We start from the raw sequence: 22,964 nt of genomic DNA, 5'->3' as shown, positions 1-22,964 counted from the left end.
AAAATATTATTTGAAGAAAGTTAATAAGTGTCCAAGTGTCGGTGCCTAAAATGAGTTGTGGAGACTGTTAAATGCGGTCAAAATTTGCCAGTTTCTGAAGTTGTAAGTAGTTCTTTTTTTTCCTTAGAAAAGAAAGTTTTATGTCAAGTTTCATTTTGCACGAAGTGTTTAATATGAAGTCTCCCCTTGGGAATGTCAAGTGGAATATAGAGGAGCATATAAACAAAAATAGTTTAAAAAAGAATAGATATTCGATATCTTTAAAACAAATCCTTCACTGTAAGCTAATTATTGAGATTTGTGTTTAGGATGCTGGTGATTTAGTCAGGTTCATCATGTAATGAACAAGTCTCATTCTCTTTGGTTTTATATCCTTTATGTTTACAGTAGGGTAACTGAACCTTTAGACATCTTCCTAGTTGAGTTTCCAGACGCTGTTTTGTGCATGTCTGAAGTGCCTGTATGTACAAGATTGATTGATTTTGATGGTCTACTGCTGTTACTAATTTGTTTCCCATTTCCGATTGGCTTTTACTTTTTACAGCTTTGAGCAGTAATTCAGTCCCCTACGCCTCCCTGGTTGGCTCTGTGTCCTCCCTCTCTAGCCAAACTACCACTCAGTCCTTATATGATAATAACTCTCTCCCACGATTCGCTCGAAAAGGTCTAAACATCTTTGTCTCTATTATTTTCTCTGTTCAAACACTGTTTTAGATGTACATCAGTCCACCTCCATTTCTGGATCAATCTGGAGTTCTCTTGTGCCTTTTTCACTCACATATTTTCCATAGGGGTGCTTGATCTGGATCAATCAGTGTAATTATTAGATGACTGTCACCCACACTAATTTTGAGAATAGCTGAGTTCTATGAAGTGAAATTTCTAAGAAAATGGGAGACAACCAGAACTGATTCAAATAAATTAGTACTTACAAACTAATTTGTTAATTGAAATTTATAAGAAATCTCCCCATTGTATCGGAATATTCAGCTTTGCTAGTTGACTGACCACTTGCCTTAATATCTGCTTTAAATAATGTCTCGCCATCATAGATGTGCTATGAAGGGAATATATAAATATATATGTATATGGTCAAAGGAATTAGGGACAGTGCTGCTGGACATTATTTTGGACTCCAGTGTGATGCCTGAAATGTCAAAGAATCAAAAAGAAAACAAGAATTTTTTTTTTTTTAAAAAGAGAAAACAAAAACATGCTATAGCGTGACTGTGTTGTAACCACATGGTCATTTTCAGCTATGTTTATAGGAAATGCAAATTAACTCTCTTAGGCATGCTCTTCAAATTCACGGTGACAAAGAAAACTTCATTGTGCAACATGGCTTCCAGCTTGAGCCCCCTTGAGCCATCACTGTTTTCCCTTTGTAATTTCAAGAGATCTTGGGGTTCACTAGCTTAATTTTTCTAGCCAGCTCTGATTTCTTCCCACGAGCAATTAAAAACTCACTTTCATTTTAGGTGTGATAGTATAAAGCATGAAGAGAAGAATGTAAGCATTTTGGAGAAGGGTCATGAAGACAAATAGCGTGAAACAAACACGTTCACAAGTTATGCCTGGCAATTCTTCATCTGGCAGATTGTTCTAGTTGACCCCACATCTTTTCTGTCTTTCTTTTGCTTTGCTGTCCCTATACCCCCTTCCACACCCATCTGTATCTCTGATTCCCAGCTCTTCTTCTTTTTCACTCAGTATTCTCATCAGCGGACAAAGATGTTTACACCTGAAGTAGATTGTAGGTACTTTTGGGGGTTGATAAATGGGGTTTCAGATTAAGCATATTTTAAGGTACTAGTGCAGTCAGTATGTGTGTCCAGCCAAACTGTACAACCCCTGCCTCTACAATCTGCTACTAGTGAAAACATTTTTGAAGTTCTAATTGTGTATTGTCCAATGTTGTCTTCAGTGACTGTTGTCTAAAAGCAATGGTGCATGTTATCCCAGTCATTCATAGTTGCATGTGAATGTCAGTCACCTCAAAATTTCATAAAATATGTAAGTATTTCTAATTTAGTCAGAATATGTAGTCAGTCTTCTAGACTTTGATGCATTATTATTAATCCTCAAGCTATCCAATTCATTTTTTATAATTTACTTTATAAGTTAGTTTTATGTTGCTTTGAGGTTTCTTTGTTTTTTACCATTTACTTTGCAGGTTCAGGTGTCTCTGGTTACCTCAGTAACCTTCATTCTTCAAGTTTGTTTTTCTTGATTATGCATAAGTCATTTTGTTTTCTGTCAAAACACTATTCTTTCCCCTTTAGGGCTCTTTCAGTGTCTTGTTTCTCAGCTCACCTTTCCTCATCTAATACAATGGAGTTTCCATTTCATGCAGTGCAGGAGAAGGAGTTTGAAATTACATTCAGAGTCATTACTCAAAGCAGAAGTCAACATCAGGTCTAACTGTCTCACATGCCTACCTAACCTCATTGACTCATATCACAGTAACTCTTTCCTCTACACTAGGAATGTTAGCTTTGGGAATATGCTTGGTGACTTCTTTTAATTTGGCTTCAGATCTCATCTATCCAGAGCATGTCCTGCTTTGAGTAACCGAACTATTTGCCTGCTTCTCTCACATACGACATCTTTACTACTTAACACATTTCTAGCCATTCTATACTACTGCATTTTCTAAATTTTAGAGCAATGCCATTACTGTAGTTTACTTTAAATTCTGTTCTTTCTTGTTCAACAGGTATGGCCAGTCATCCCCCAATACCTATCTTGGAACTTGCAGATCACATTGAAAGATTGAAAGCAAATGACAATTTGAAGTTCTCACAGGAGTATGAGGTAATTTTCCCCACTTTCTCATTATTCAAATTGTGTAAAATGTCATGCTTTCTGTTTCCCGAGACTTTTCTCTAGTATGTACTCACCATGATGGTGCCAGTTTTGTATAATATTAAAACCATGATAAAAATAGTTCTCTGCGTAAAATGGCTACGTTGGTGATGTGGCTTCTTTGCTTGTAACAATCTATTCCCTATTTATGAGGATACATGTCAAGCAGATTCCATGGGCTCATACAGTAGTGTGTGAGTGATACAGCACTTTCTCATTTTAAAATACACAAACATCCATCTACTCTGCAGTTAAAAGATCCTTAGATTATTTTAAAAGTCTCCTGTGTAATGTTGACAGGACACATAAAGTACAAGATCCAAAGAAGTTACAGTCTACTGTGTTAATTTTGCATGTTTTAAAAGAATTTGCATTTGCCTGGTGTCTTTCCTAATATAACAATTTCAAGACATTGTATTTTCTTCCTGTCAATAACACCACATTGATAATCTGTGAATGATGATCTATAAGAGCATGAAAGAATTTAACTGGAAGAGAGTAATAATTTACAAGCGACCTTGTCGGTAATCCATGGAGTATACCTCCCCAGACAGGCGTTGGTACTGTGAAGAGTAACAGCCTCTCATGTCAGTAGTTTGTGGCTAAAAGGACTTAGATAGCCATCCATTAAACACAGTAAATTATAGCTATTTCTTCAATGCCAAAACAGTCTATGTCAAAAATCTGTGGATGAAGTATGCACTGAACCATCAGAAAAATAATGCTTCTTTAGAGCAGCTGTGGGTGGTCGTGTCAGTGATCCAAGGATTAACAGCTCCCAGAGGGATCACTGGCACAGTATTTTCTTTATAGTCCATTGTGTTACTAATCCTTGCTTAAAACTCCCCAAGACTTTGTTAGCATGGTGGAGTAAAAACCCATGTTACTCTAATTTTTTTAGGGATTGCACATTCATTACATTTGAAGGTTCATATGACACTGACAGTGCAATAAAAACCGCTGAAGATGACTTTCACATGTTGGTTCCATAGTAACATGTGGCTGCATGGTACAGAGATCCTGTAAATGCCCAAAGAATTTTAAAAGTCTTGACAGAAAATGTTAAAAATTAATACTAACTACTATGACAGAGAATGAGAATTGCTTGTTATTTAATTGAACGCCCTGTTCAGAAAGACCTTAAGACTGCTCTAAAAAATAATCTCATTAGATGTCAAAAGGAAAATATAGTCTCAAAAATTCATGGAAATAAATTTGTTTGAAGAGCATCTTGGGATTGCTCTTTACTGTTGTAATCACAAAAAATGTAGGAGTATCTTCTCACGTTTCTGTGTGTAAATCCTGTGTTCTTAAGTATAAAGTTTGTACCATATAAAGAATCAGACAGGGAAATTTATGTAACAGAATGTTCACCATAAAAAAAAAATAACATTTGGTACAAATTTGACAATCATTTCCTATTGTACTATGGTGAATTCCTTGGAATATCTGTGTAGGAAATTCCATTTAATAAATACAAAATGTAATTACAAGTCGTATAATGTAGTATAACTTCCATGAAAATAAACAATATACCTTTACTATGTCTTGAGCATGTTGTGATTACATGGTTCTTCTTATGCTGTATTATAACTTAAAAGTTCTGATGTTTTATATTTGCTTTATTATTTAAATCATTAAAAACATCCTGAGAATGTAATCTTAACCATTTATAGCCAGCATTGTGAAGATACATTAAATCATTAAATTCTTAGTATCTGTCCCTCCAGAACTTTTCACGAGTCTGTGTAAACAGCCCAGCTTTCACATTCTTTTTTCTTTTTTTTTTTTATAAAACATACCATCTGGGGCAGAGTGATCAGACATTCAAGATCAAAATGTGGGCAACTGTAAGTCAACATCAAACTTCATTCACATTGCTTTGCCCAAGGGGGTTCAACATTTATCTTTGAAATCCCAGCTTTAGAGATACCACTTCATTTCCATCTAGTCCGAGTTTCATCCATTTTGAAACAGAGTTAGTGAAAAGCACTGCTATTTGATATCATGGTCTAGTCTACACAGTGGACTAAGGCTGCAGGTTGATGATCACTGTAAGTTATCTCCCTGTCTTGGCTGTGCATTCTTGTTGTCTCTCTCGTGCCAATACTGGCACTAGCACATGTGCAGCTGTTCAAGGATTATCTCAGGAAATAGATTCAGCTGAAAAACTAATTGTTTTATTTTTCTTCACTGTTTTCAGTTGGATCAGTTCCCTGAACTAGCTCACCACATGGCTGCATGAGCTCTAGTGCCAACACAAGGGAGCTGGTGGAAATATTTGCGATTGGGGATTGGGACCTTCTCTTCCAGCTGCAGTCCTCACTAATGTCCCTTAAAAGCAATTCTGAGGCAGTAATGGGTACAGATAGTAACAGTTCAGTTATTATCACTTCAGATTATGTTTAAACTGGTGACAAAGAAGGAAAAAGAGATATTTTTCATCTTCAAGAGTTAAAGGTGTAACACGCAGCAGGAAAACAGTGACCTTTATTGACAGTAGTAAAGTGACGGTCTACAGTTTGAGGATGGCTACAACAGGGTTGAGTGTTTATGCATGAGAATCAAGGGGAAGGCCAACAAGACAGATATCAAGGTGAGAGTCTGCTATAGACAACCCAACCAGGATGAAGAAGCAGATGAAATATTCTATAAGCAGGTGGAAGAAGTCTCACAATCAGTAGCCCTTGTTCTCGTGCGGGACTTCAACTTACTGGATGTCTTCTGGAAATACAATACAGCAGAGAGGAAACAGTCTCGGAGGTTCCTAGAGTGTGTGGGAGATAACTTCCTGACACAGCTGGTGAATGAGTCAACTAGGGAAGGTGCCCCACTGGACCTCTTGTTTGTGAACAAAGAAGGACTTGTGAGTGATGTGGTGGTTGGAGGCCATCTTGGGCATAGCGATCATGAAATGATAGAATTTTCAATTCTTGGAAAAGTAAGGAAGGGAGTCAGTAGAACTGCTACCTTGGACTTCCAAAGGGCAGACTTTGGCCTGTTTAGCAGCCTGGTTGACCGAGACCCTTGGGAGGCAGTTCTGAAGGGCAAAGGAGTCCAGGAAGTATGGACACTTTTCAAGAAAGAAATCTTAAAGGCACAGGAGCAGGTCGTACCCGTGTGCCAAAAGACGAGCTGGTGGGGAAGAAGACCGGCCTAGCTGAACAGTGAGCTTTGGCTGGAACTCAGGAAAAAAAGGAGAGTTTATGACCTGTGAAAGAAGGGGCAGGTGACTCAGGAGGACTACAAAGATGTTGTGAGGCTACGCAGGCAAAAAATTGGAAGGGCCAAAGCCCAACTAGAACTTAATCTGTCCACTGCGGTAAAAGGCAATAAAAAATGTTTCTATAAATACATTAGCAACAAGAGGAGGGCTAAGGAGAATCACCATCCTTTATTGGATACAAGGGGGAAACGTAGTGACAAAGGCTGAGTAAAAGGCGTGAGGTGCTTAATGCCTTCTTTGGCTTAGTCTTTAGTAGTAAGACCAGTTGTTCTTGGGGTACCCAGCCTGCTGAGCTGGAAGACAGGGACAGGGAGCAGAATGAAGCCCCCATAATCCAAGGGGAAATGGTTAGCGACCTGCTGCGCCACTTAGACACACACGTCTATGGGGCTGAATGGGATCCACCCAAGGGTACTGAGGGAGCTGGTGGAAGTGCTCACCAAACCACTTGCCATCATTTTTCAGCAGTCCTGGCTAACTGGGGAGGTCCAAGTTGACTGGAAATTAGCAAATGTGATGCCCATCTACAAAAGGGGCTGGAAAGAGGATCAGAGGAACTATAAGCCTGTCAGTCTGACCTCAGTGCCAGGGAAGGTTATGGAGCAGATCATCTTGAGTGCCATTACATAGCACGTACAGGACAACCAGGTGATCAGGCCCAGTCAGCATGGGTTTATGAAAGACAGGTCCTGCTTGACTAACCTGATCTCCTCCTATGACAAGGTGACCTGCTTACTGGATGAGGGAAAGGCTGTGGATGTTGTTTACCTGGACTTTAGTAAAGCCTTTGACACTGTATCCCACAGCATTTTCCTGGAGAAACTGACTGGTCATGGGTTGGATGGGCGTATGCTTTGCTGGGTAAAAAACTGGTTGGATGTCTGGGCCCAAAGAGTTGTCGTGAATGGAGTTAAATCTAGTTGGCAGCCTGTCACAAGCGGTGTTCCCCAGGGCTCAATATTGAGGCCAGTTCTGCTCAATATCTTTACCAATGATCTGGATGAGGGGATCGAGTGCACACTCAGTAAGTTCACAGACAACACCAAGTTAAGCGGGAGTGTTGATCTGCTTAAGGGTACTAAGGCTCTGCAGAGGGACCTGGACAGGCTGAATTGATGGGCCGAGGCCAAGTGTATGAGATTCAACAAGGCTAAGTGTCGGGTCCTGCACTTGAGGCACAACAACCCCATGCACTGCTACAGGCTTGGGGAAGAGTGGCTAGAAAGCTGCCTGGCGGAAAGAGACCTGAGGGTGTGGATTGATAGCCAGCTGAATATGAGCCAGCAATATGCCCAGGTGGCCAAGATGGCCAACAGCATCCTGGCTAGTATCAGAAATAGTGTGGCCAGCAGGACTAGGAAAGTGATTGGCACCCTGTACTCAGCACTGGTGAGGCCGCACCTCAAATACTGTGTTCAGTTTTGGGCCCCTTACTACAAGAAAGACATTGAGGTGCTAAAGCAAATTCAAAGAAGGTAAACGAAGCTGGTGAAGGGTCTAGAGCACAAGTCTTATGAGAAGCGGCTGAAGGAACTGGGGTTGTTTAGTGTGGAGAAAAGGAGGCTGAGGGGAGACCTTATCACTCTCTACAACTACCTGAAAGGAGGTTGTAGCGAGGCGGGTGTTAGTCTCTTCTCCCAAGTAACAAATGATAGGTTGAGAGGAAATGTCCTCAAGTTTTGCCAGGGGAGGTTTAGATTGGATATCAGGACAAATTTATTTACCGAAAGGGTTATCAAGCATTAGAACAAGCTGCCCATAGAAATGGTTGAGTCACCATCCCTGGAGGTATTTAAAAGATGTGTAGATGTAGCATTTAGGAATCTGGTTTAGTGGTGGACCTGGCAGGGCTAGGTTAACAGTTGGACTTGATGATCTTAACAGTCCTTTCCAACCAAAACGATTGTATGATTTTGTGACTCTAAGTCCTCCAGTGAATTCCGATTTGGGGAAATAAACATTTTTCATCAGTTATGACTGATATTTTTTTTTCATAATGCCCTTTCTTCCTTGGCATTCCATTATTTTATTTCATTTTTTATGGAATTTCTTACATTGCATGGATGAAATTCTTCAAAAATAGACTGGTAGTATACAACAACTGTTATGACGACTTTGTGGTACCATAAAATAAAATATATATATATACAGTTTCCTGATGAACAATGACTTCTCATCCAGCTTGTAGAGTTTCTGTCAGGAGGTTAGCTCCATTTCAAAAGGAAGTTTTAATTATTTTTTAGCACACCCTACTTTAGTTGCCACTTCAAAAGAATTACTTGTTTCACAACTCAAACACGTACTTTCATATTATATGCACCCTTTTCAGCTCTTCAGAAGTGTTTGAATACTTGCTCCCGTTCTATCCTTGCTCCTGTTCCATCCACTACCTTTTGATCAGAATTTCTGAACAAAATTGCATACAAGTTTGGTTTTCTCCTTTTGGAAGAGTATAACTTCATTGCCTGTTCCCACTTTCTCTTCAGACAGAGAGAAGCCTCTTGGGCTCTTTACTACTTCCAAAAGAGAGAAAAAATTCTCTCACAGAAGGCACACATCTACATGCTTTCTCCTCTGCTGATTTATACCCTCTGGCATCATTTTCTAATGAAACCCCTCAACTTCCTTGCACCCTCCTAGGGAAGGTGAAGGAAAACTTCTTTGTAGAGCTGGACCAGAAGAGAAGACAAGGTTGCTTTCTTCAAATAATCCCAAACTGAACCCACAGTTCTCCGTTCATCTGGCACAAAGCTTCCCAACTAGGTTTTTTTTGGTCTTTTTTCTTTTTTTTTCCTGAGAATATGTTCCTTTTTGTGCTGTGTGAAATCTAGTTGAGAAAGAATCTGAAATTATCATTAAAGAAATAGTTAAGTCCAAACTGCATCCCTCTGCACTCTGGTTCTGAAAGGAATGCCCAGGGTAATGTGGCAAGTTGGGAAAGTAGGTACTGCAAAAAAGTAAGTAGCAATATGCATAGTGTAAACTATATATTCTCAAAAAAAAAAAAAAAAGAAAAGAAAAAAAGTAGAACTCCTTCACTGCTACGATGTGGTAAAAGGAGTGTATTCTCCAGTGTAAACCATCTTCCAGCTGTGTAATGTTTTCTAAGCTTCAATGTCATCAATTGGAGGAGTTCCTACTTCTACAAATTTTCTGAAACTATTTCATAGTGTCTTCAGGGCTTCTCCTATCCCAGCTCTTACAGGGGATGACCGTGAGAACAGTGGAGACTTCGATCGTTATACTTCTCTCACAACTTTACCTTGAATACCAGATTCCATGGGAGAACAGGGGCCAAGCCTTAAAGATTATGAGTATTGCAAGATTTAAATAAACTTATAAGTCACCTGTTGAATAAACTGTTTTTGTAGGTTTAGCATAGATAGTGCTATGTCCTCTTCCCAATAAGGTTCATTTATACTTCAAAATAAATTTTTCATAATCCTTCATAAATTATTATTAGCTTGCAATCCCCAAGCCTTAGCAAAATGTTGGTTTACCTTGTTAACATGACATATTCTTTATGTCACATAGATCTTTTGTATTCCCTAATCTAAAAACAAGGTTCTTGGCCCCAACTGATTATTATGCAGCTTTTGCTGACTTTGACAGTTTCAGTGGGATTTTTATGTAATACAAGGCTCCATATGGACTTGACAGCTGCTAAGCAGAAAGCCATATTTATAAGAAACTGACCTTTATATTGTATCTCCTTCTTAACTCAAGCTTCAGAATTTAACAATAAAAAGTGGTCATGGAGATAAACTGAATCAGAACAGTAATGTTCTGCCTACTTTATGCAATATAGTAGATGTATTTGTAAAGTCATTTCCTCCTATAACATAGAACACAAAATCTATTCCTCTAAAGCAGATTCCTGGGTCTTGTGTAAAATAGTTTCACTTTTATTATCTGAGATCTGTAGTCATAGCTTTACACCCTTAAGGAAGTAGATTCAGATTCATACCATTTTTGTGCAAGAATCTGTCAGTGCAACACAAAAATTACAGTATCGGCCTCTATGTGTTATTGTATGATTTACTGCGTGTGTGTGTGTGTGTGTGTGCACTGGTTAACTAATATTACGAGAAGTTGTATACAATTTTAATGTTTTTCTTCATCAGGCTTCTTTCTGTAAATTACAGCTGGTCTTTTGCTTTGACACTGGGTATTGGAAAAGATGAAGATGCATCTTGACTGTGTGTCACACTGCTGTACTATTACAAGTTTTATTGTAGCTTTTCACTATCAGTGTGTAGGATTTGTGATGAGAAGACAATTTACTGAATATATCACAGAATCACAGAATCACAGAATGTTAGGGATTGGAAGGGACCTCGAAAGATCATCTAGTCCAATCCCCCTGCCGGAGCAGGATTACCTAGACCATATCACACAGGAACGCGTCCAGGCGGGTTTTGAATGTCTCCAGAGAAGGAGACTCCACAACCTCTCTGGGCAGCCTGTTCCAGTGTTCGGTCACCCTTACCGTAAAGAAGTTTTTCCTCATATTTATGTGGAACCTCCTGTGTTCCAGCTTGCACCCATTGCCCCTTGTCCTGTCAAGGGATATCACTGAGAAGAGCCTGGCTCCATCCTCATGACACTTGCCCTTTCCATATTTATAAACATTAATGAGGTCCCCCCTCAGTCTCCTCTTCTCCAAGCTAAAGAGACCCAGCTCCCTCAGCCTCTCCTCAGAAGGGAGATGTTCCACCCCCTTAATCATCTTCGTGGCTCTGCGCTGAATATAGTACATTTATCTTTTTGTATCTCAAGCTGCAACAAGATAAACACTGGACACTAAAACAATAAATATTGTATACTAGAAGCACATATAAAACTTATTATTGATATAAAACACTTCAAAAGTCCATGAAGAACAGATAACCTACTGAATGAATCTGTAGCAAAGAAACAGATGCACTTAACTCCCATATCATTACAGATAATAGTAACTCATCTGCAAAAGTCAATTTCTTCGTAGCAAAAATTTGTTTTCTATTGTTTATCTTTACAATAGTTTCCTCTTTCTAATATTACAAACATCATTTATTGGTATTCTGTAACTTTACTTTCGTAGGATGTGCTCCATTTGTTGAGAAACAATTAGTGTAGTCAGTGAACGATGAAAAGTTATTAGTCTTATTAATAGCACATATGCTGTTGCATTCATCCAGGTTGTTCGGTGCTTAGTTCCACCTAGGGTAGTATCCAAGCCAGCAGGATAGTTATGATAGAGAATTTTAAAGACATAATGCAGGAATCTGAAGTGTCACTAGTCAAGATTTATAGTAGCGTATTATCTCATTCCTTTGTGCTGTGAATGCGTCCTTGGGATAACAGCATTTGTTTATGCTTAGGTAATTAAAAGAATATTCAGATAAAAGAAAACGGGTGTTATCATATTAGGATGCTAGGTTTTGGTCTGATAGCTAATGCTATTTTGCCAAGGAATTTCACAGAAATCGTTTAAATAGTCAAATACTGTAATAAATGTCAGTTTTATTTTGCCCAACTGAAAGTAGTGATATGTGTAGTAAGAGAAAAGTAGTCCACTTCTTATAGCAAGAAAAAATATTCAAGAACAGACTATGTAGGTCATTATATGTAAAACTGAGTTTTGTGGGCACTTCTTAGAAAGATTCATTTGCAATATTTTTAGGGTCTTTATGGAGGGAAATGGAGGAAACAGTGAAAAATTTCACTCCTTTACTCCTTTCTTAAAAAATTAAATGTTGACAGTTCTTTAAAAATATGTTGAAAATGTAAAGCAGCACCAGTGTCTCACATGAGACAATTAAACAGTTTAGTTTTTAAGAGCTGCTGTATTTCATGTACTATATAAAACAAAACGAGGATGCTTGAATCACAAAAATATTTAAACTAAGCAAGGTTTTTCATTATTCAAGTATTCTTCTGCTCCTGATATTTATTTCCTACCTGAAGTTGAGTGCAATCCTCTGTTTTCAACACAAAATTATTTCCACCACAACTGGTTATGATATCACAGACAAAGGATTTTAATTGCAGATGGGGAATAAAAAGATTATGCTTAAGACTGGAGGCAAAGAAATACAAAACAGTATGATTGGTTCTTAAAAAGTAAGATTTTCTAAAGCTTTTTATGTAATAGAGACTCTCCTTCAAACAGGTTTTCAAATAACGGTTATTTTCCTCCTTATGTATACTTTAGTCATATGCATATATAGCTTGTTTGATTCTACTGGAATCAGGCTTTACGTGATCTCATTAGGTCATAGTAGTATTAGCTTGATATTGTAGAGGAAGTGTCTTTGTTCTTGAGAGGAGTTTGACAAAAGCCTTAGTTGTATTTCTAGCTGCTCTTGAACAATTGGATCACTTTCTTTCGAGAGTCAACAGGAAATGTCTCATCTGTGCATTTTTAACTGTTTAGGACTAGGATACAAATGTAAATAAGATATAATCATGCAAAAAATGTGGGGTTGTCCCACCATATCTCTTGAAAATTACAGCCTTTACAGTGTGATGTGAAAAACTCTGCCTTAATAAGAAAACATAATTCCAGTTATCAAGTTGTCATGATCGTTTAATAATGTTCGTGCATCTAGCATTCATGTTTTGGTAATGCAGTATGTAAATCTCATTCTATTGGCAAGTTTCGTGCATAATACAATAGCATCCTATTATAGATTCATCAGATATGATATGAAATTCTCATCACAATCACTAACATTGGTAAAAGAGGATCAAACTGTTCATTTTTATGGGTAGCTGACTACTTTCTCCAGTGGTGCAGAGCCTATTTGCATTGACATCCTCTCAAATTTGTCTCTTTCATTCTTCTGTCTCTACCTGGTCTTAGGTTTCTCAGATACACAGCACTTTTTGGTGATTTAATTTGAGCCTCAAGATTAGGACCTACAGTGCTGGGAAATTCTTTACAGGACATGCTTGCTTCCCCTTCTAGCCTTATGAAACCTACACAGTGACTCACAATCCCCATGACACACAAAGACTCAAACCTGCTTGCTCTTAATTTGCTGGCATAGTGACCCTTAGTAGAGCACTGTTCCAGGGCAGGCAGGCATATGTCAGCATACACCAGGAAGGGTTGCATTTTGTCATGCTCATTCTTTCTCCAATACTCCAGGAAGAGTCATGATCACAGCAGGGAACATTTGCCTCTTGTTTAAGTACTGTAAAGGAAAAATTCACAATAAGCAGGTACTGAGTTTACTGAAGGGGGGTTGTTTGAAATCCTCCTGGAAACATGTTTTGGTTACCATGATTAATAGTCAAGGAACTATTTTATAGATGGTGCATTGTACTAGTAAATATTGCTCAAGTGTTTTCCCAGTAACAGATCAGACTTTTTTTTCAGCAGCCAACCGTTTAGAACACAATAGCTGAAAGGTTAGTCAAAGCATGGGAGTGTAATAACAGTATTACAGATACCTTTATTTCTTTTGCACAAAGCGCCCATACTACACAGTTATGCTATGAAGAAATCAGTTCTTTGTTAATGACAGCTTTATTGAAGGCAAGCTTTCAGTATGAATATACTAGAAAACCTATTAAAGTGCCATCCATTAAACCATTAAAGTACTCATTAAAACTGTTAGTACAGACTTGTTATTCATGAGTTATTGGTCTTTCACACTTCTGAAATGTATCTGCCAATACCATGCTACTCTTTGTTCCAGAGTGGTTATTAAGTCTGAGGAAATATAGATTAACTTTCTCTTGCCAAAACAGTGCTTTGTGGAAGGATAGTAAGGCCACAAGTGGTTCAAATTGGTGAGAAAAACAGGAAAGATTAAAGTTCAGTCCATTTGCTTAGTTTTGACATAATTTATGTTAACTATATCTGCATGCTGGCCTAAATATTAATCACTGAATTACACCATCTGGCCATACATCATACAAAGAAGTGAATGGGGAATATAGTATGCTGCTGTGATTAACATATCCTCATCTATTTCTACAAATAGCTGGCAGGGAAATCTGCTATTTGATTTTTTTCTTGGTATCGAAAAGCAGCTTTAGATCACTTGAACAGTAAGGAGTAAAAAGGAGAAGAATACTGAAGAGTTGAAGCTAAGCTTTAAATGTGAAGTATTCTTAATGATCTATAAAATCACATTAACAGTGGGTATAATATGGTGCTGAAGCTCTTTCTCATAATGGGTAAGAATCTACTTAGATCATAATTTTTTAAGTGCAACTGTATATGCAAAAGTGCACCTTAAACTTTATGTTTGCGAGTAGTTGTAATTATGTATAGATGATTTACAGGTTTTTAAATTTGTGTACATCTTTTTTACTTTTGATAGGGTAAAGCCCGAGTCCTGCAGTCCAGATTCAAAAGTAGCAGCCTGTTAGTCAGCCAGTTCATTCTGTTATTTTCTAGTTTTCTTGTCAAGTGTGAAGAGAAAGTGTGTGTGACGTCTTATATTGTGAAGTAATTTCCAGAATATTTGGGCACGCTAGGTAAAAACCTAAAAGATCAGGTAGAACATCTAGAACAATGCAGAGCAGTGTTGTCTCATTCTGAGATAGTGGGCAACTCTTTAGCTAGCATGTTTGCATAGATGCCTCTCAAAAAATTGTGACCAAGTAGTCACAGATAGTGTAGAAGCACTTTATTCCTGGTCAAATAATTGATTTTATTTAAAAATTTATTTAGAGTATAATGCACTAGTATATTGAAAGCATCTTCTGTTTATTTTGAAATTATTATGTTTATGTTCTAAATTATTACTACAATTCTGAGCTAAACCCATACTAATTACTTTCTAAAATACTGAAAACTTGACCTGCAAATATCCTGCACAAGTTATCTTACTCACATTTACTCAAAAAGGAAAAGAGAGGAGATTCTTTCTGAGAGAAGTCATAATGTAAATTTGATTGCTTTTCAAGTCATATGATATAGATGAATTGCTGGTCAGCTGATAAAGATTACATGTCTTAAATATACTTTATATGTATACGACCCTCCTCTTCCCAGTGCCGATGGAAATGTGGTCCAAATTCTTTCTCTTCACCTTAAATGAAATAAATAGCCCTTAGCAGTGACGATAAAAATATTTGTGTTTTTAAATGAAGCAGGAATTTCACTGTGTAGTCAGAAAAAGTAATGTTTTGGTTGGAGAAAGACCAAGCCCTAATATTGGAAGGATCAGGTTGCTATGTTTATACTTAAGTACAGCACAGAAGTGATGTGTACTTTTGCAAGTGGCAGAATACCAATTGGGTGATAGTTTGTTGTTCCTGATTATGAAAACAAAATACAATAAGGCTGAAAAAAAAAGCCATCAATGTTTTTGTAAAACTCTTAATAACTAGTCTATTAAGATACTAGCTTAATAATAGTACTATATTAATACTATTAACATATTAAGATATGTACAACATAGTCCCACAAATTGCTAAGATTGTGAATGCAAATATTGCTTTCATAAAAAAAAAAATCTTTTTGGGGGGATACGATTTGTGTGGAAATTAAAAGAAATCAGATTCATTCAGAGCTGCAAACCATTTAAGAACACCTTCTGAACTATTAGTAACACACACAGCAATACAACTCAAGTGAATCATATCCAAACCACAAGTAACATTTTCATGGCCTTCATCATGGTCCCAACCAGTTTATTTCTTCCTCATTCCTCTAAAAAGTCCCATTTTATTTCCTCTTGAGAGAGGAGCTGCCACACACTCTGCCTCAGCTACTGCAGGTAAAGCAATATGCAAAGGATGAGCCAGCACCTGAACCACCACACTCCTCTGCTCAGCAGATCTTAGCTAGGTTATGCAGGGGAGCTCAGCCAGGCCCAGCTCCAGAAGACTGTAATGAAAGTTAGCAAAATTCAGGAAAATTAGCTGGTAGCTGTTATGAAAGTTAATTGAGTCTAGAGTATTAGTAGATAGGATAAGGTGCTGGGACTTGGTTTCCTAAACAGAAATGCTGGGGTATTCTGAGAACTCTCTATCAGCCAGCCAGGCAAAATGAATTTTTTTAGAATCATCTCAAGAAAGAAGCAAAGCCATCCTCTGAATGTTACATAAATAAATTGTATAAGATATGTAAAGATGCTTAAGAATCAACCAGTTTTCTGACTGGACAAATAGTAATTATTAATCTAAGGGATAAATCCTAATAGATCACACTAATTAATTTTGCACATGTTCATTGTCTGATAATACCTACTCTAATAGATTACAGGTCATATTTCAATTCCATTAACACAAAATGGACTCACAGCTGTTGTAACCCTGGGAGGAGTAAGTATAAGTGATGTAAAAGTGAAGGCTTGATGCTGTGGTGGAACTTCCGACTTGTGCTTTGTTGCTGGTCTACTCATGGAAAGTGAACATAGTGTTGGTGAACTGCCCCACCTAGACTTATCTGTTTCATTAGTTTTTTATAATTTACAGCAACCTGGCATAGGGAGCTGCTGATTGTTACCAGGATTAAGCAAAGGGCATGAGCCACAAACCATAGTTGCATATATGTGTTGATGAAACAGTTTTAAGGTCTCTCATGTTACAGAAAGGGAAAGAAAAACAATACATGATTAACTGTGACTTCTCAGTAAGAGATGACCTTTCATACAGCCACTACCGTAGCAGGTGTAAGCAGGTACCATCTGTTACGTATTTTGTATTTATTTACCCAGTTGTTTAGATACCACAGCCATAGAGGTAAAAGTAAGTAGTAGAGCCTGGAGTCTTCCTACTGGTGAAGGATGAAGGAGTGCGGGACAAGCTTCATTAACTCCATTCTGGAACATGAAGAAAGCAGGATATAAACAGTGATTCTAGGACCATACAGTTATGTGTATAAATAAGAGATCTTTAAAATTTCAAATATGCCTGAATTGCTCTCTTATTTATGACTCAAGGAAACCAAAATGAAGTCGCTTTATGTTGTCCCTGGATGATATGCAGTTGGTTCCCTGAGCAACACCAGTATCATGTGTTGGCCTGGCATCAAAATGAAAGAACAGAAACAACATTATTTTTCTTCTGGAAAACTTCTTCAGGAACATTTGGAGTTTATTTCGTAAACAGGGCACTGAATTGTTTGAACATGTGCACTTAGTAATATATAAAGAGAGAAATATTTATTCCCTTTTATCCCAGTGTTTTTGAGATTTCTGACACTTTTTTCATTCTCTATTATGCTAGAAACCCTCACTTGCCAAACTGAGTGAAAAGATAAAAAGATTGATAGCATACCCTTTCCTTTTTGAAGAGAAAGCCTTGGATTTGAAAAGCTTATAGTTTAAATCCCTGATGGAAATTTCTGATCCATAAACACAAATGTTTTTACATAATATGATACAATATGTTACAATGTGTCCTGAAGTCATAATTTTCTTTCAAGAGCAAAATATTTCCAGAGTAAACTATGGGAGCATATGGTTTGTAATCATTATCTATACAAGAAGTGCATAGTCCTTAGCTAAGAATTTCCTTTTCTTTTCTTCTCTTTCTCTTTTGAAGTCCATTGATCCTGGTCAGCAGTTCACATGGGAACACTCTAACCTAGAAGTAAACAAACCAAAGAATAGATATGCAAATGTAATTGCATATGACCATTCTCGTGTTCTACTCTCAGCAATAGAAGGTAAGCGAACCTTTAAACTAAAACTAATTAAATCCTAAAATCCAGTATAATTTTACCTCCTGATATCTTTGCATAGTAATAGAAAGAAGTGTTAATTAAAGTACTTCCAGTAAATTCCTATAATGTCGATCCTTTTCTGATGTTCTTTCTCAGTAATTCATTATGAAAACGCACTAAAATTGACACAGGGTCACATATAGCACTGAATGCATCAGGTCCCTGTGTGTATGCCAACATGTTGTCTGAAGTAAATTATCATTGCTATTTACTTATACTAATTCTACAAAGCAAATGCAGCAGTAACCATGTATGAATTGAGGTTTTTGTTGATCAATGACATTATGAAAATATTTGATTACTGAGTTTCAGTTGCCAAATCCTTAATGTGGGAAAAAAAATCAGTTCAACTTTATGTTCTCAGGGAGAATTTTGAGAACTTTTTTTAAATTTCCCTTTTTTTCTTTTCCATTTACAATCTGAATGTTAAACAAGAATGTTTAAACAAATGCCTACATGCAGACATTGTTGGAACCTCAGTATTTCACTGCCAAGAGTGGCAGAGGGGTATAATGAGAGCTCTTAATTATATCTATCTTTAACAGAATCACAGAATCACAGAATGTTAGGGATTGGAAGGGACCTCGAAAGATCATCTAGTCCAATCCCCCTGCCGGAGCAGGATTACCTAGATCATATCACACAGGAACGCATCCAGGCGGGTTTTGAATGTCTCCAGAGAAGGAGACTCCACAACCTCTCTGGGCAGCCTGTTCCAGTGTTCAGTCACCCTCACCGTAAAGAAGTTTTTCCTCAAATTTATGTGGAACCTCCTGTGTTCCAGCTTGCACCCATTGCCCCTTGTCCTGTCAAGGGATGTCACTGAGAAGAGCCTGGCTCCATCCTCATGACACTTGCCCTTTCCATATTTATAAACATTAATGAGGTCCCCCCTCAGTCTCCTCTTCTCTAAGCTAAAGAGACCCAGCTCCCTCAGCCTCTCCTCAGAAGGGAGATGTTCCACTCCCTTAATCATCTTCGTGGCTCTGCGCTGGACTCTCTCTAGCAGTTCCCTGTCCTTCTTGAACTGAGGGGCTCAGAACTGGACACAATATTCCAGATGCGGCCTCACCAGGGCAGAGTAGAGGGGGAGGAGAACCTCTCTCGACCTGCTAACCACACCCCTTCTAATAGACCCCAGGATGCCATTGGCCTTCTTGGCCACAAGGGCACACTGCTGGCTCATGGTCATCCTGCTGTCCACTAGGACCCCCAGGTCCCTTTCCCCTACGCTGGTCTCCAACAGGTCTGCCCCCAACTTGTACTGGTACATGGGGTTGTTCTTGCCCAGATGCAGGACTCTACACTTGCCCTTGTTATATTTCATTAAATTTCTCCCCGCACAACTCTCCAGCCTGTCTAGGTCTCTCTGAATGGCTGCGCAGCCTTCCGGTGCGTCAGCCACTCCTCCCAGTTTGGTGTCATCAGCGAACTTGCTGACAGTGCACTCTATTCCCTCATCCAAGTCATTAAGGAATATATTGAATAGAACTGGTCCCAGTACCGACCCTTGAGGGACTCTGCTAGACACAGGCCTCCAACTGGACTCTGTCCCATTGACCACCACTCTCTGGCTTCTTTCCTTCAGCCAGTTCACAATCCACCTCACTACCCGATCATCCAGACCAGACTTCCTCAGTTTATCTGCGAGGATGCTGTGGGAGACTGTGTCAAACGCTTTACTGAAATCAATCTTTGTCAAAAAGCTTTCTAAAAACTTGAACATTTTAGAGTTTTAACTTAAGCATACTGTCCAAGGTGATTAGCCCTGCATATTTTGTCTCTTTTACCAAGTGCTAAAGCAACAGGAAGCACTGGTTTTCACTCAGAGGATTTCTTTTCTTACCAGTTCTGCCTTACCATTAACCTGCTTCCCAGGATGAAGACAGATTTTCAGTTTATTCTGTATTGTGGACAGTCAGGTATTAATGATAGCCAGAATATAATTGATTATATATATAAATGAAACAATGTAAATGAAAATAAAATTTGCCCTTAGTAACTCTTACAGGGCTTGCATATGGTACATAAGATGTAGGGGACTGTACTCAAGGTCATAACTATTTGAGTCCTATTATGCTACAAGGTAAACTTCAAAGTGTTTTAATTTACAATTATAAGCATCTTCTTATATTTGGCTACTCCAGACCTGAAGACACTGGATACAGGAGGGACAATATTTATAGGTGTAATCCATTTTAATATTAGCTGCTTGGTGAAGAAAAAGGCAATCCCACTGATTGAAGTTTAGATCTTCCCTTATTTATTGCAGCTGCATACCATGGGCTTTGATAACACAGATAAGAGCTTCTCAAATGGATTAGAAAATTTAAATGATTGCCTTGAAGAATTTGCATATGATAATCTGCTTATGTTTGTTCCACCTCTGAGGATCATGTAGCAGTTCTGACAAGATTTTTTGTAATGTCAGTTGCAATTTTTCACATTGCCTTGCAGAAGAATATAGCTGTGTAGAAACCTGCTGCTATGTGGTAGAACTGCCTGTCTCAACACTGAAGAGAGGGTATTTTAATTAGCATTATGTGTGATGTAATTTAAGAAAAACATCCCCTTCTGTGTCACTGGTCCAGACAAGAGAACTAAGTACATGGTCAGAAAAGGCCAGAAACAGCAACTGGGCAGCAGTTCTAAATTGTTCTGTGAAGTTCTTTGGAACAAAATGTTGAACTCAGAAATAAGTCTATTTGACAGAAAACTCAAGATTTTCACAGGATTTTGTTTGGAAAAAGAGTTGTGTAATGGGGCAAACAGGAAAGGAAAAAATCTAATTGCAAATAAATTTATTTGTTAACTTATAAGTCCAACATCTGGGCTTAAAAAGTTTTGCCAGGTTTCCCTTCATGTAAATGACCTATGAAATTTGGTTCCCTTAAAGAAAAATAACATATTCAGAGAATGGGAAGAGAATTTAAGAGGCAAAACAGAAAACATTAGTCAAAGTAATTAAAGGTACAAAATTACACTGTATATTAGACTGCTATTTTAAATAATAGATAGTAAAAATATGAAAATAAAATCTACATTGTAGCTGTAGGAAATGAATGAGTATTTTAAGGAGCAGGGACAACATGCAGTTAAACTGTAATCTTTGATTTCTATTTTCAAATAATATCATGATGAGGTTAAAATTTCTAACCCTGTAATAGTCAGTGACCTTAAACAATGAAAAATATTATAGCCCTTTGAACTATCAGTGTTAGATGTAAAACCACAAACGGGATTTTGACCCATTTGATGATTTGCAAAATTTTAAGTATTTTCTCAGTCTTCAGTTTATGGTGAAAAAAGCAACATAAATGAAACATTAAATGCCTTTTTATGCTCTGATAATTTATCTTGAAAATAGTAATGAATTAGTATTTAATTATCCTTTTAAATTTTTTCCCTGTGGGATTTTACATGATTGTATTTCTGAAAATTTGTGTCTATGTCTTCATAAGTTTAATACATTGGTCTTAGTGCTTCTCTTTCAAGTTTTAAGTCAATATTCCTACAATGAAAATATTCAGTCTGCCTAGCATTTTAATTAGTTGACAGCTGCATTTATTTTCATGCTATCAGGGAAATCAATACTTAGAATATTGTTTAAAAAAAATTTCTTCTTTACCTATGTTACTATACAAGTTGATCAGGACCTAAATTTGGACTACATTACAGTTTTTTACAACTATATGGAGAATATTTGGTTGAATTTTACATATAGGCCTTATATGCAATTCTTTGGCAGCCATAAGAAGACCAATATTATCAGTGACGTTTGAATAATAACTGTGCTCTTTCTAAGATGAAGAGCTCCATTCTACACCTAGACACTTGGTCTCTGTTTAAGAGGAAATACATATGAACAAGAAACTAAGCATCTGCCAAACTGTAATCCTACACTGATGGTCACTTTGCCTCTTGATGGTGGTGCACAAACATGGAATGCTGTAATTGCTATTCTAGAATGGGGCACAAGGCTGATTTTGTTCAGTTGCTTCTCTGACTGTAGCCTTAAGTCTGAAGAAGCATGTGGTAGAGATTTGAAACAGTTGTTACAAATTGCATTAGCCCTGAACACCAGGCTTAGTAACGCTTTCAAAGTGTTTATTGTGGTACCTTTTATAATTCTTGTTACAAATGTTCAAACCTGGCTTTGAATCTCTGCTACTTTCTTGACCTCTGTAATTGCATACAGCATGCAGTTCCACAACATAAATGCTCACTTTGCAAGGAATATTTTTTTTATTATTATACTCACCACTATTTAAATTTTATTACATTAGATGTCCCTTTGGAAGGACAACTCAGATTAGCTGTGGTAATTTGAATTTCCACCTGAAAGAAAATATTACATTGCAAAATTTTGTTCCCATGTTCTTGAAATCTCATTGCTCCTGTTGTGCTGTCTTTGGATGTGTCTGAGAGGAACACTTGGAATTTTACAGTATAATGAAAGAATGTTATAACATATTGAAGTTTATTGTATGCATCTAAATGGATATGAGGGCAGAATTTACCAATTAAAAGATAAATAGATCGAGTTAAAACAGCTGGGTCTGTGATCTTAAACCTCTAAGGAGTAAATAAAATACTGGGAAAAAAAATGATTAAACATTCTGCATTTTAAAAAGTCCTGCCAGTTCTTTTAGGGGACACCCAAGACTAAAAGTCTGCCATATGTGGCATGGATTTGCATAATGCTAGTGATTAAAAAAAGATTAAAAATATCTATCATATTTCAGCAGTGTAATTTTTGTTTGGTGGGAAATTTAGTGGCTTTAAAATGCTGCTGAAGCTAGAAGTCTCATGACTATAATATAAGTGGTCAAGAAAGCAAAAGGCAAGAAAATGTTAATATTCTTATTTGTCTGATTGCCAGTTATCGGTAAATTATTATCGAGTATGTAGGCTATCATCTTTAGATTTAGAAAGTATTCTGGTCAATATAAATTCTTGGAACATCTACTGAACCATCATGGACTATACAAATTATTTGCGCTTTCTCACATTGCATTTCTGTTTCATTCTGCTAACAGTATATAATTACACACTTAGGTGATTGTATGCCCCTTCCCCCTGCAAGCCTGGAGTGCCTTAAAAACAACAAAAGTATTTCAGTGATGAGGTAACGGTACAGAAAGATCAGTGAAGCAAACTTCATAGTGTAGAAGTATCTACGAAGTAGACTTCATAGAG

General features: G+C 37.5%; 1 protein-coding gene across 1 annotated transcript in view; it reads left to right on the top strand.

The window, feature by feature from the left end:
• Window positions 1-22,964, top strand: part of PTPRD (protein tyrosine phosphatase receptor type D) — a 438,191-nt gene that overhangs the window by 347,311 nt on the left and 67,916 nt on the right. Inside the window, exons 27-29 of the mRNA XM_068423460.1 lie at window positions 545-664; window positions 2,717-2,814; window positions 17,585-17,708. Of these exons, the coding sequence (XP_068279561.1) occupies window positions 545-664; window positions 2,717-2,814; window positions 17,585-17,708 (342 nt within the window). The remainder of the gene's footprint in view (window positions 1-544; window positions 665-2,716; window positions 2,815-17,584; window positions 17,709-22,964) is intronic.

Source organism: Nyctibius grandis, chromosome Z (assembly GCF_013368605.1).
Source record: "Nyctibius grandis isolate bNycGra1 chromosome Z, bNycGra1.pri, whole genome shotgun sequence".
NCBI lineage: Eukaryota > Metazoa > Chordata > Aves > Nyctibiiformes > Nyctibiidae > Nyctibius > Nyctibius grandis.
The sequence above is the reverse complement of the archived record's forward strand: the minus strand, read 5'-3'. Positions and strand labels throughout refer to the sequence as shown.